Genomic DNA, 13,827 nt, shown 5'->3' with positions numbered 1-13,827 from the left:
ATTTCATGGGAAGATCTACAACCAAAAGAGAAAGGACTGTATTGTGACTGAGGCTTGCTGAGAGTAACTCAGAGAGATCACCGCTGGGATTCTATGGTTTTATTTGATATTGTGACAAATTCAACAAGTTCATTCCTTTAAGCACGCAGTTTAATGGCTCTCTTAAATCATTAAATCTCAAAAGAAAATTGATGAAACAAAGCGCCCAAATTTATTTTGCAACTCTCATTTGTAACCTGTTACAATTAGGCCTTTTACAAAATAATTATAAACTGAGCATACGTTTGCATGAATCTTAACTGGACAGGACTGCAAAAGTAGCCAAAAGAAAGGAATATTACAGGATGTGAGGACTTGAGATACAAAAGATAACTCACTATCCACAACTACCAGTAAAGAACACCATTCGCGTAAGTAAATGTCTGCTATTTCACTCATCAGTGCCTCTCCTTATTTTACATCCCAGTCTTGTTTTGTGCCACCAAGCCAGAGGCTAAATGCATCTAATACACATGCAATTGCCATGTTGACATGGAACTAAGCAGCACTGAAATGTCTCTTCCGCTATTTTGAGGAAAACATAACCACACTTAGAAATTAAGAAAAAAAAAGTGTCAAAAGCTGCAAGACTGATGGCAAACACTGTATGGAGGAATATTAAAATGAGTAATGTTTATGTAACTTGGGGTGGATGAATAGTGGCTTGGTTTTTATTTCAGAGGATTACAGTATTGCTGGACTTGGGGAGAAACAACAAAGACCTCTCGGAGAATGATGGGGCTGGCAAATAAAGGAACTCTTTCAGCCATTCATTAGGGACTTAAAGGCCACCCTGAAAAGATGTGAGAGCCCAGCCCTGCTGTGCCTACTGCTCAGAGGTGATCACTGGTCAACTCATCTTGCTGCAGCAGCACCGTTCAGATGCGCATCTCCAGAAGACAGTGTAATGGCAGCACTACAGAATCTAGCATTGCACTCCAGAGCTCCCACGGATGTATTCTCCTTCAGCGCTTCAGTTTGGAGGCCTTCCACTTTGCTAGGAGATACTCATTCCTCAGCAAACTTCTGCTTCCTTTCTTTTGATGGTATTTCTCTGATTCTTGCTTTGGAATATCCACAATGCATTGATTCACGGCTTGATTTTAATTCCATGTTTGGAAGAATTGTGACATTCTGCACATACGCACAAAGTAAATACAACAAAAATGTACAGCTTAATAAATATATCTGGTATTCAAGCATATCAGCAAGGGGATGCTCCAGAAATTCTAGATGCCACATTCCCCTACATACAACCCAATGCAGTGCCAAATTCCAATATGCAAACACGGTGCAGCTTTTTACAAGGAAAAACCACAGGGACATGGATAAGAGTAGGGCATCCTTTGCTACTTACCCAAAATCATAAACGTATTTCAGCATCAGACTCATGCTCTCATTGTCCACCTCCTCCAGCTGTACAATGAGGACAAGAACATTTACCTCCCCCATCAATAGACCTCTTCTGAGAGCCAGAGAATGCGGTGCTTGGATGCTGTGCTGTAAGGGCTATGAAAAGAGAGGGAGGGGAAAATGCTACACATTACAGGTTGTTTGGCCAAATAGCTTAGAAATACTTGAGAAGGTGTCATTAGAAACATTAGCTTTACATTAAATCTGCCTGGAGCTACTACAGCTGGCATCAGTAGGAGATGAGGACCAGGCACAGCTACTGTCCAACCAGACAGCAAATGCAGCAGTGTCAGAAATAAGTGTAGTGGTTTTCTATGATGGAACAATGGGGCACAGGGCTCAATTCCCGTTCCTGAAGTTTTCATGTGTTCATAGACCCATTTTTAATTGCTTTGTCTCCTCAGGAGAAACTAGTTATCTGAGCCATAGGTCTTTGTTCTGTAAACTGTGAAGTGTTAACAGTATTATCATTGCTATTTATTTTACCCTTTGGTGTTTTGTCTCTTTTCTGATTGGTTTATGATGACTAATGTCAAGATTCTCTTACCAGTTCTCTCTCTTGGGCAGGGAAATAATATAATATGACATTTAGTACTGTGCACCACAGGCCATCTTCTCTCTTCCTAACATCAATATCATGGACATAGCAAGGAGAAATCGTAACAATAGATGTATCTTTTATTCACAGATAAAAACCAAAGCAAGCTGTTATAATACATATTTGTACAAAGGATTTGAAAAAACCATAAAAAGGAAGATGATCAGAAAATATGATTCATTATGAAATGTGGTATTACATACACTATTAAACCTTTTCAAAAGTATTTGTTTGGCAACAATTTATCAATAGTTTCCACACGTAAGTGGCCTCCTTCAAAAAAGCACAAATCTCATGCAGCATGTATAAACTTGATCCTGAGGGTTTGCCTTCCTTAGAAAAACTGTAAAAAGATATACTATTTGTCTTAAAAGTTCAAAATGCAAATGCTATATTTATAGTCAAAACTATATAAAAATATGGACCTAACTTAACATTTACAAAAAGTTTTTGCTTCTTTTTTTTTGTTTTATGGTTTTGGTAATAAACATAATTCTCAATTCCTGCAGTCAGAGAGGAAAAAAGAAAACTAAAAACAAACCACAGTGCCCTTTGTAGACTTCCCCACATTAAGTTAACGACTCCAAAAAGACCAGGTCTGTGAAAAGCGAGGTTTTTAACCAAGGAAGTAGGTAAGCAGTTAATATATATCTATATATGAATATATAAAATGGAAAACAAACATTTATTTTGATCTGAAAAAGTAATAATACAAAACCTGAAGGTAAAACAATCATCTCAAAATGCCATAATACACCTTTTCAATAGATAAATGTTCATAAAAATATCTTGAACCCTAACCAAGAAAACAATTATAATACAATTTTAATTCTGCTACATAAAACAGCTTTTCTATGAAACAAGAAGGCAAGTTCAGGTATGAAAACATAATTTACTTATTGCTTTTGCTACAATGTTGTTTGTTTTTTACATATAGTCATAAATACACTATACAGTATAAAATACTTCGTAGGAATACATTTTGTGGTCTGCTTAGGTTTGCTGGCTTTAATTTTAGCACCAAATAAAAAAAAGGAAAATCAAATGAACTTTAAAGGCACTTCCATTGTATGCTTGTTTGATTTTTTTTAATGTCTTGGTTTGTACTAAATTTCTTCATTTCCCTCTGGTAGAAGCAATACTTGTTCCTACTTTTCTCTTTGTACAGTTCCAGTCACGTTGAGGCACCAAATGATTTATGAACATTCCCATCCCTCAGCCATTTCTTTCTCCTACAACATTCATTGCTGCTTTTTAGTCTTCACTTTTTCTCCTTCACTTCCCAGCTGCTTGCTTAATCTCTTTACTTCTTCATGTCGGACAATCCAGCTTCACTTCCTTCAGTCCCTTGAAAAACCTCCCTTCAAACCTCCACTTCCCTTACTCCATCTTGTGCATCTGTTATTCCAATATCAAAACACGTCACTATCATGATATGTGACTTGCACAGATTAACACACTGCTCTAGTTCCTCTGTCACTTGTTCCAGTGCCTCCAGGTACTCCTGTGACTCCTTATCAAGATCAGGATCCACTTCAACTATCAGACAAAAAAAAAAAGCATGTTAAGATAAGAAGCTCACAAAAAAACATTATTCTATCACAAGGTAAAAAAAAAAAACAATGGACAATTTTACTTCTCTTCAACTAAGAAATAGTTTCATTTTTTCCACAATTCACCTTGAAACTCACATCACTCAGTCTGTGAACAAATCTAATGCCTCAGTTTCCCATCTGTAACATGGATTTGAAAATACATTTCCTTTGGAAAGAAGGACAATAAAAGATTATATAATTATTTAATATTAAGAAGAATCACAGTGAGTCTCTATTGTTTGTTTCTTCCATTTCCGGTACTATTCATCACTGAACAAAATCCTGTATCACAGCAATGCTAAAGGTGTTACAGAGCACTCAGGGCCCGTTTCAGCAAAGTATCTTTGCAAGTGCTTAACTTTGTCAGAGGGACTGCTCACATGCTGAAAATTTGTTACATGCCCATATTACTATTTTTCAAAAATACTTACAGTCTTCTTTCCATTTATTTGGATCCATCATCAACCTGCACTTTGTCTCTTCCAACTCTTCCTTCAAAAACTCATGCTTTGCCTTTACTTCTCTGATTCGCTGCTGGCGCCTCTCCAGTATCTTCAGCTTGGTATGGAAATACATCAGACCCTTTTAAGACACAGAAAAAAAACATTTCATTAATTTGCTTGTTATGAGCTGACCTCTGACATTTGCACACAAATTGCTCCCAGTTCACTACTTATTAGAGTTTGCAGAAGAGTTGTTTTGTTTGGTTGCTTTTTTTCTTTTGTTTTTATTATTGTTATTATTTGAAGTTCACATTAATGGATTCCAGTCTAGAGGAACAGCATGCTACATCATTCAAGCATTTGTTGCAACTTCTCTCTATTAGCAAACACCTCCAATACATTCTGAAATTACTACCGTTTGTATAGGATTTCTTTTTCCAGTAGTGCAAATAAAAAACAGCCTAATAATAATGAAGGACTTATATTTAATCCTAAGAAATGTGAATTCTTATTTTCTTAAAAGTATTCCTACCTTCTCAACGTCCTGGAAAGGCTATTATGAAAGAAATGGGAAAAAGGCATCAGAAGAATATAGAATTCTGGTCTCCAAAATAGTATTAGGTGAAGTGTTTTCCAATTACAAGTAAATTACACTCAGTGTATCCCTGATTTAATAGAATCCTGTCATTTACATAAAAAGTTAATGACCCTACAGTCGAGGAAAGCTGTAAGGTTTCATCAGCTAGGCTAAGATTATGAAGTTTTCTCATAATGTATTCATTGGTAACTTTCATTTACATCATCAGTCATGTTAAACACAATTAATTTTAGATGGTAATCACTTTCATTTTCTGTATTAAGGATACCTCAACATATGAATTGTAAAATTAATAATTATAGTGCCTTAATTGCAATCAATTTCTCAAATGCTGTTCCAGCATTCAAGCAAGGATTCTGCCTGTGTACTGTAATTTAAGTTGTCTACAGTTGTAAAATATGTGCTGACCTCAGTTTCCTCTTGTCTGTGTCGGTGCAGTCGTTCCACATCATCAATCTCATAAACTTTAATTTCAAACGGTTCTTTTAAAGTGCCTGGCAAAGGTGGTAGATCAACCCACTGGCCAGTGACACTGGGTTTTCTTCCTAGGGAGGAAGCATCTGGCAATGGAGCAGGAATCAGTCTACGACGCTGGAGACCTATAATAACAAAGACAAGTGATCCTCAGATTCCAAGGGGACTAGCAGACTGTAGAACATTACTGCAGCAAATTAAAGATCTAGGTTCGCTGTAAACTTAGGAAGAAATGCTTTTCTTGATCTTTTCCTTTTAGTAAATCCCCTCAGGCTGCTGACTGAGTTACTGTGTTGACAAAATATGTTTCTGTTGGTTTGTCAATGGGAGTAACAGCAGTTCCATTCCGAAAGCAGATGTCTGAGCACTGGTTGTTTATTCTCTCCTTGGAAAAATACTTTTTCTGGATTCATTTCTCTTTGGTGGGCTTTAATGGTATTCATTACCTTGCAAGGGAAATGAGATAGAGAGTAATTTCAAACCAATACTGGTAGTGGCTGACAAGTCTGAATATCTGCTCCTCCTCCAGTTAAAGCCAAGCATGGCTAAGATCCGTTTAATTCTATTATTTCTTTGCCAAGAGCAAACAGCCCCCTCCAGAATAACTACCAGTACTTAAAGGAGGTAAATGTCAGCAGTTTCAGTGACATTGGGATTACAAGATGTTTGGCACTTCAGAAGGCAGCAATCAATCAAGCTGCATCTTGTCACTGCTATGCCTACCACTGCCCATTTACACTAACTCAGGTCAGAGTATGACAAACCTCACAAATTCCTCAACAGGAGGGATTTGTTTTTTACACAAATAAAGAGCAAACCATCATATTGATAGAATTCCCAGGACAAGTTTCCTACAGCAGAACCTGACGCGTGTACTTCAAAAATGCCAGTACTTTTGTATACAAGAGCTGACACTTTTGTGTCCAGCAGTTTTCACAGTCAAAAGTCTCTCTCTTCGTTCTCACAAAGGCACTTATTTACATTACATATGTCATGGGTGTGTTCCTACACAGGGCTGGCCAGACAATGTTAAAACAAGGCTGCAGTCCAGCCCACTGAAACCACCCATTGTAACTCTGATCTTGTAACTACATTGGTGAGAGCAGGATCCCCTCTGAAGAGGACACTTTATAGAAGTAGTAAAACGCATATACTAAGCAGACAAACTTCATATCCTTCCAGGGAACCAGCCAGGGTCATCACTATTTCTCCCTGGACAAAGTTAACGGATGAGGGAACAATGTTTCCAGTGACACCTAAGGGAATAGGTTCTGTCTACAGGATGGGTTTCCCTTCCAAAGCTTCTGTAAATCCAGACATTGCATGACTACAACATAGTTGGGAGCAACATAAACAACATCAAGATTCTCTAACACTTTGCAAAGATTACAATATATTTTAGGGCAATAATGGGACTGCATCAAACATTTTGTCTAAGAAATATTTCATGAAGTTCCTAGGAAACCTCATTTCATGTATAAAATACATTATGGTCTCAAAGTCTAAAGCACTCCAAAAATAATTTACTGATATAGAGCAATTTCAATTGGAAAAATAAATAGTTTGTCATTTTTAAAGACGTTATAAGCATTTCCTGGGGCAAAAACAAATAGAAATCCATCATCAGGTAATGCCTTCTCAATATGTGCACAACTTATACAGCTGCTAATATTGATTTGTAGGAAAGGTTTAAGAGGTTGATATTCTATGGAAAGAGAACTGCAGCAAATGCTGCACTTAGTTTCCAAACTGATTTATCACTTGCTGAATCAACTCTGTTTCTTTGACCAGAAAGTACATGAGATCCACATCACTTTAACTCATTTGATTTTACTGCCAGAACTGTGCATCACGAGTGTCTATACAGATTACAAAAATTACCCCTTGCCAACCAAAAACTCAAGATTCAGCGCATTGCCGGCATCCGTTCCTACTATATTGCTATCAGTCAGTATGCTTAGATCACTGAATGAGCATTTTTGTTTTTAGCTACATGGCACCGATTGCCACCGATTCCTTACGACACAGGTCTTCAAACTAGATTGATAAATATGACTACTGTAACAGTAGTCACATCAGCCTGATTTTGAAGCTGGCTACAACCAGGGGCACTTAGATGAGCACCACCTGCAAGAGCAACAAGGAAAGGCACTGGAGAGCAGAAAAGGGGACCTGGCACTTATATGCCCACCTCTGCATGGTGCATTCTCCTTCATCTGCCTTGGCACAGCATGCAAGTGAGAGTCACCTCTTCTGAACGACTTCCACATTGGTTTGCTATTCCTTTTAGAATCCACAAGTACACTCTAAACATTTTTCATGAACCTCTTCTACAGTGCAATGCAGTAATTTTGCGGTTAGCTGGCAGTATTAATGCACTCTCCCACTTTGCCTGCAGGCCCTAGCTTTGGATAATCTAATGCACATCCAGCAATCTTCATTAATTCACAAGCGCTGTTCTCCACTCCAGATCTACTCCCTTGTTTCCAAACAGAAGTTTCAGCCTACCCCACTGAAGTTTCCCGTCAGCAGAGCTCCTCCTCCTCTCCTCACTGCCTCCCTCTTGCCCTTCTTCCCCAACCTGCACAAAAACACTTTTCATCCTCACGAAAATGCTTTCAGTACCTTCCCAATCCAGCTGCAACACCCTCCTAATCTGGGCTGTGCTGGCTCTGTGCTTGCTGCTGACCCTGCTGAGGAAGGAAGGTCCCCCGTCTGCCGGCAGCCACCTGCTGCCTCCTCCCTCGCAGGGAGGCTGCCAGCGCCCCAGGGCACCCAGAGCCTTCTCCTGCCCTCTCTGCTGCAGCACCTGTGTCACACCTGCAGCTTTGAAGTGAAATAAATGACAAGTAGCTGCTGTCACAGTGATACACGTGCACACGCAAGCATATGCAGGCAGTCCCCACTTCAAGCTTGCCCCAGTCCACTTCTGTCAGAGGTGCTATGAAAATTCCGCACCCTCCAGGATGCAGCAGTGCACTGGTGGCCTGGCCACCTTTGCCTTTACTCCTTACCTGTTGATCGTTTCTTGGGGGACTTGAGGCTCCTCATCCGGCCTGGAGAGGACATCCCACTTTCACTCATGGAGTCATGTGCAGAAGAAGCACTGCCAGTGGCCTCACTGTCCCGAATCATACTCTCATAGCCGCTGCTGCCACCGCTGTGGTAAAACAGGGCCGTCCTCCCCATGGCTGGCGGCAGTTCCCCACTTAGGACACTGCTGTTGTCACTACCATGCCCGCTGCTGTACCGCTGAGGCCGCCGGGGTGCTGTTATCTTGCTGTACGGAGATGGCAGCACTGGGATTGGTGACTTCTCATCACTGAGATTAATGCCGCTGTCGTTGCCACTGTCAGAGTCGGTAGAGCCTCGGAAGTGGCCCACCTTGGCAGAGCCACCAGACACCAGCTCGTTCACACGACTGTTGGCCGCCCTCATGGCCTGCTTGGTCCCCATGATGGTCCCTCGGCCAGGTTTGCCACCAACAGGCTGCACGGAGCGGGGTGCAGCCTTTCCACCAGGGCCCATGCCAGAGCTCTTCCCCACTGGCTGTGCCAGGGACTTCACGGAGGAACTGAGAGACTTTGACCCACTGGCAGAGAGGCCTCGGGTTTTATTCCCACTGGCTTGGACCTTCTGGTTAGCTGTGGGTTTTGCCTGGCTGTTTTTACCAGGTGGGGGGGTGTTGAAGGACAGTGGTACAGCTCCACCAGAAGCAACAGGGGGAACACCCAGCCTAGGGACAGAGCGTCCTGCCCGGATGTTACCACTCGTCCCATTTTCCCTCACCATGTTTGCTTTGGATCCAACTGACGTCAGGCTGTCACACCTCTCCAAAGACATGTGGCTCCCATAGCGGTGCACGGCTTCACTCTTTGACGCCTTCGCCTTCAAGCTTGATGTCATCTTAGGCAAAGAGTGATCACCTTTTAGGTTCATTCTACTGCTGGCACTTTCACTGAAGTAAGACCCAGCTTTCAATCGCAAATCCGCTTCATCTTCAGCCTTTGGTGTGGAAGCTCTGGCAAAGTCTAAGCTGGAGGCTTTTCCCCCACCATTTCCCAGAGCAACAGATTTCTGTTCCAGGCTTGATTTGCGCACAGGAGGTGTTGGAGGCATAGGTCCACCTGGCCTGGGCAATATGCTTGACTTCTGTGGCATGCTTTTCTTTCCCAGTGAAGATTTCAAGCTGCCAGTGGCCATAGGAGCATCCGAATTCCCTCTGGTGATGGCATCTGACAAAGTACTGTTAGCATGTGATACTGGCATCACTCCCAATGTGGTGGCCCCTCTCTTCAGCTGTGGCATCTTCATCACAGCTTCTGACTTCTTTGCAGATCCACTGGAGGATTTGCAGGCCATTTCGCAACCATCCACAACCCTCTGCGAACAAGCAAGCATAGTTTGCGACTTTGTTGGCCCAGATGATGTGCCAAAATACTGGGCAGCTTTTCCTGGCTGCTTCTCAGTACCAAATGCATGAGATTTTGGAGACAGCAATGCATCCGTGGGTTTTGTTTCCAGCTGATTATCTGTGCGCAACAGCCAGGGATCTTCAAATATACCATGTGGATTCTGCAGCTCTTTATAGCTGAGGACAGTATTATTGTGGATTGGAGACGAGGTAGTTTTTGTTTTCCTAGGAAGACTAGAATGTATTGTTTCTATTACAGGTGTATCACGAGAATTACATTTTATTTTTATAGGCTGATCAGAGACACAAAAAGCACTTTTAATCTGAGATGCTTTGGTAGTTTCAGAGGTTTGAGGGCTTTTGCCAAATCCTGAGGACAGCTTGCTAGAACTCATGCTCTCACTGTCCAGTTCAGAGAAGCAAAATCCACTGTCATTCAGAGCGCTTTTCAGGGGGACAGACAAATTGGGTGAATCCAAGTTGAAGGGTTCCTCAGACTTACTACAGCTGTAAGATGTCTGAGCAACAAAACTGTCACTTGACTGAGCTCCATCACTCTCAATTGTACAGATGCTGACTTCACTGAGCCACGAACTGATGGAGGAACGTCTGCTGCTGGCAAAGGGATCCTTAGCGAAGGGCACAACAATATCAATATTTACACCAGTAGAAGTTTCCTGTGAGGTATAAGCATCAAACTCATCGTTTATGCTGCTGATAATACTAACTGGTCTTGAACCTGACGCAAGAGCCTGAAGGGAGCAGTCGCTGTTAAAGCTAATGATGCTGGAAGGTCTTCCATTATCCATAATCCCACTGATGGACAGTTCTTCCACCACAGTGAAAACAAGCTCATCCTCTCCATTCAGCTCAACAGGCTGTTGTAAAGTCACTGTAGTGGTTAGTATATCTCGATCAAAACATTTACCTCTGAACGCTGATCGGAAGCTGTGTACCTCTATAGCACCTGACTGATTCTGGCCATTGCTACCAACCAGAAATGTGCTTCCTATGGAGTTTTGCTCAGGTTTGTTTGCCATCTGCTTGCTCATTCCCACAGGAGGAGTCCGAACTGCATTGCTGTTGTCCAGCTCTGAACTCTGAGCTTTGGAATTTGGCACCTGCTCTTTCTGCTGTGGAGGTGGGGGTGCTGGACTCGGCAAGGGCCTCTTCACATACAAAGACTTTTCTTTAATGACACATTCAGCTGTGACTTTATTCTGCTCTGGATTCTTTGAAGGGCTACACCTCGAAAACTGCAGGGAATCAGTGATTGTCTCTCTCTCCCCCTCCAGTACTGTTATTTTGCTGTCAGCTCTGCTCTGCGGCACAGAAAGCTCTGTTTTCAAGTGAGGTGTGCTCTTTTCATGACAATTACCGTTTCCACCCCTTGGTGCAACAGCCTGGAAAGAAAGATTATGTCCTTTTTTTGGAGATGCAGTTTCTTGTGGAACTGGTTTCTTAAATCCTCCAGGAGAAGACAGTTTTTCCTTTATCAGTTTAGACTGTGCGATTTCTGTACCTCCAGGCAGTGGACTACAATTGGATGTAACAGAGGTCTCTCCACAAGCGTATTTGATAGGTTCCTCACTTCCATCAATGCACTCTAACCTTTCTTGCAGTTCAGCAAAAGTGTTGCATTTAAAATGGTCCTTGTCAGAACTCCTACCGCTAGCAGAATTGTCTTTACTTCTCTTCTTGTTCAGGGATGGGATTATGGGAACAAACTCCGGAGGACCTTCATTATCTGTCAATTCCCTGTCAGACAAAGCTGCACCATTGGGACCAACATAGATGACAGTATCACAAGACTGTTCACTGCTAGAGGAATAATCAGGATCACTAGATATACTCAGGACAGGAAGGTCAGGGTCAAGGGCAACAGTTCGTGGGTGGAATGGTCGAAGATGGGGCGGTCTTCGGACATGTCCTTCTTCACATGAACTCTCTCCTCCAGACGAGCTGGATGCATACTGCAAAGGATCAACAAGGGAAGAGTTATTAATATTAACTGATGCCTAAGTTTATATATTTGTGCATGTAATTGATAAAAAGAGCAGGTTTGACATATACTCTGCATTCTGTGTGCACTATCACAACTACATCCAGTGGAAAAACATAACAGCGTGAATTAAAATAACAAGGTCATGCTACACAAATTTTACTGGAGTTATAAATCACACCTTTTCAGACAGCTTACATTAAATATTATACATTCTCTTTGTCCTCAACAGTTTTCTGTTTCTTTCTTATTGGTTTTTAATTAACACAAATTGAAGCCTGAGATAGTTCCACATATAAGCCAAGAAAGGATTCATGTTTGGAACAAAAAGAAAAGGAATTTCAGGATTAAGGATTGGGGGCGGGATGATGGCTTGATGCCAAGTCATTTGTCAGTGCCTCTCTTGAGCTTTTATGCATTTTGTATTACTTCTTAAGGCTGAGAAATCCCATATTCCCCCACCAAGAGGTTAGAAAAACTCATTTTCAAATGAATTAATTGTGGCTTGTTTGTGTACCAACCTTGGATTTCTTCTTTCTCATTCGGTGGATTCGTGATGAAAGCTGAATGGTGGTGAGGGTTTCTGCATAATTGGCTGGGGAGTCAGAAATATGCGCAATCATAGTGGTTCTGCAGTTGATGTTCCCAAGTGATTCCCTCAACAACATTGTCAACTTGTTGTCTCTGTGTAACAAATGAGAATGTTAATATGGTTTAAATAAATGGCAATCTTTCTGCGGATTTTTAGACCACAAGTTTTCTTTCATTCTCAAAGGATATATGCGTTTGTGGTACATATCGATCAGAAACTATTCCTATTATTTGCTTGTCCTCAAAATATGTCAAACTACACATACAAATATACCAAAATTTTGATAATTTATCTGTGTTTTTTGCAGTATGATAATTAATTTTCTTTGTTATGTAACATAACTGTAAAATGATTGATATCTAGTGTAGTTATCTCACATTTGACTCATACTGCTCAAACAGCTCATGATTGCTTTATTTTTATCCACGCAGACTTTGCATCTGGATCTAACCTTTGTGAGCTATGGGCAAATAATTTTTGATGAGAAAAAAAAGTCAACAGAAATGGTAAGAAAATCCTAGACAAGTAACAACATTAGATATAAGAAATATATTATTAGTGTCACCCTAGCTAATCTAGTTTCCATTCTGCTTGCTTTGCTAAGACATGGCAAATGGGAAGCTATAATTCTCTCTGAAGGTTTTCTTTCAGAAGGTGATGCAACCATCAGCTATAAAGAGAAAAGCTGACAAAACAGGTAACATTCTGTCCTCCACAGGACCTCAACACATCTACCCAAGGCTCTTTGGAGGAAGTTTCCTATCACCACTCTAAGCTGGCCCGAAGTGGAGGAATTACTGTCATGTCTATGCTCATGAAATTGTAGTAGGTGCCCTTCCCTATTCTAACCCATCCATCCTGTACTCCATCCACAAACCTAGCAACTAGCCTGAAGAAATTACCTGCTTTTGGCCTAATACAGAAAGAAAGAACACCTGTTTGAGATGCAACACTAGATAAGTAAGTGAAATGACATGATTGATAATGGAGACACAAAATTATAAAGACAAGCAGAAATTAAACTTAAGGACAGAAAGCCAACTTCTGGCAGGGGTGTTTACACTGTGAAAGCTGGATTCAGGCAGGGCTCCCCACAGGTGTGTTTCACATAACATTATTGTCAAGCATACTCCACAAAGCAATACGCCTGAATGTTCCCTTCTGCTAAACAAATGTGCAACATAGTCACCTTTTTTTGTTATTTTTTTAAAATTGAAAATATGAAATAGCGAAATAGTGAAACAAAACCTCTTGAAGACCATATTTCATAAATATTCTAGTATTTTCTGAAATTTCAAAACAGCTTCTAGATTTTGAAAAAGGAGAAAATACTCTATGAAATTTTGAAAGATGTGCCCACTACTTCCATCCAGCTAGTCGGTCTAAATGCCAAACTCAGGAAATAGAGAAGGAAATAAAAAATCTCTGCCATTCCAACAATCAAACTTCAACACACGCATTTCACACAAATTAAGCATATACCAATACCCATACAATTTTCGGCACTTAAGTAAGAATGTCATGTCAGTAGATAAACACATGTATGTATCTAATATGTAAGTGATCTTAAAAGAAGACACATCCTTCTCTAACAGAACTTCCTTTAATTTCATCTTAGGCAAAGAGTAAATTGTTTATGCAATTCATTGTTCAGGTAAC

General features: G+C 40.8%; 1 protein-coding gene across 2 annotated transcripts in view; it reads right to left on the bottom strand.

Annotated features, from left to right (window-relative positions):
• Nucleotides 2,110-13,827, bottom strand: part of KIF26A (kinesin family member 26A) — a 99,102-nt gene continuing 87,384 nt past the window's right edge. For both annotated transcript variants that reach the window (XM_021402834.1, XM_021402833.1), the window contains exons 11-15: nucleotides 12,098-12,260; nucleotides 8,175-11,547; nucleotides 5,095-5,285; nucleotides 4,077-4,227; nucleotides 2,110-3,589 (exon numbers count right to left, since the gene is read on the bottom strand). In XM_021402834.1, the coding sequence (XP_021258509.1) occupies nucleotides 3,414-3,589; nucleotides 4,077-4,227; nucleotides 5,095-5,285; nucleotides 8,175-11,547; nucleotides 12,098-12,260 (4,054 nt within the window). In that variant the 3' untranslated portion in view covers nucleotides 2,110-3,413. The remainder of the gene's footprint in view (nucleotides 3,590-4,076; nucleotides 4,228-5,094; nucleotides 5,286-8,174; nucleotides 11,548-12,097; nucleotides 12,261-13,827) is intronic.

Source organism: Numida meleagris, chromosome 6, assembly GCF_002078875.1.
Source record: "Numida meleagris isolate 19003 breed g44 Domestic line chromosome 6, NumMel1.0, whole genome shotgun sequence".
Lineage (NCBI taxonomy): Eukaryota > Metazoa > Chordata > Aves > Galliformes > Numididae > Numida > Numida meleagris.
The sequence above is the reverse complement of the archived record's forward strand: the minus strand, read 5'-3'. Positions and strand labels throughout refer to the sequence as shown.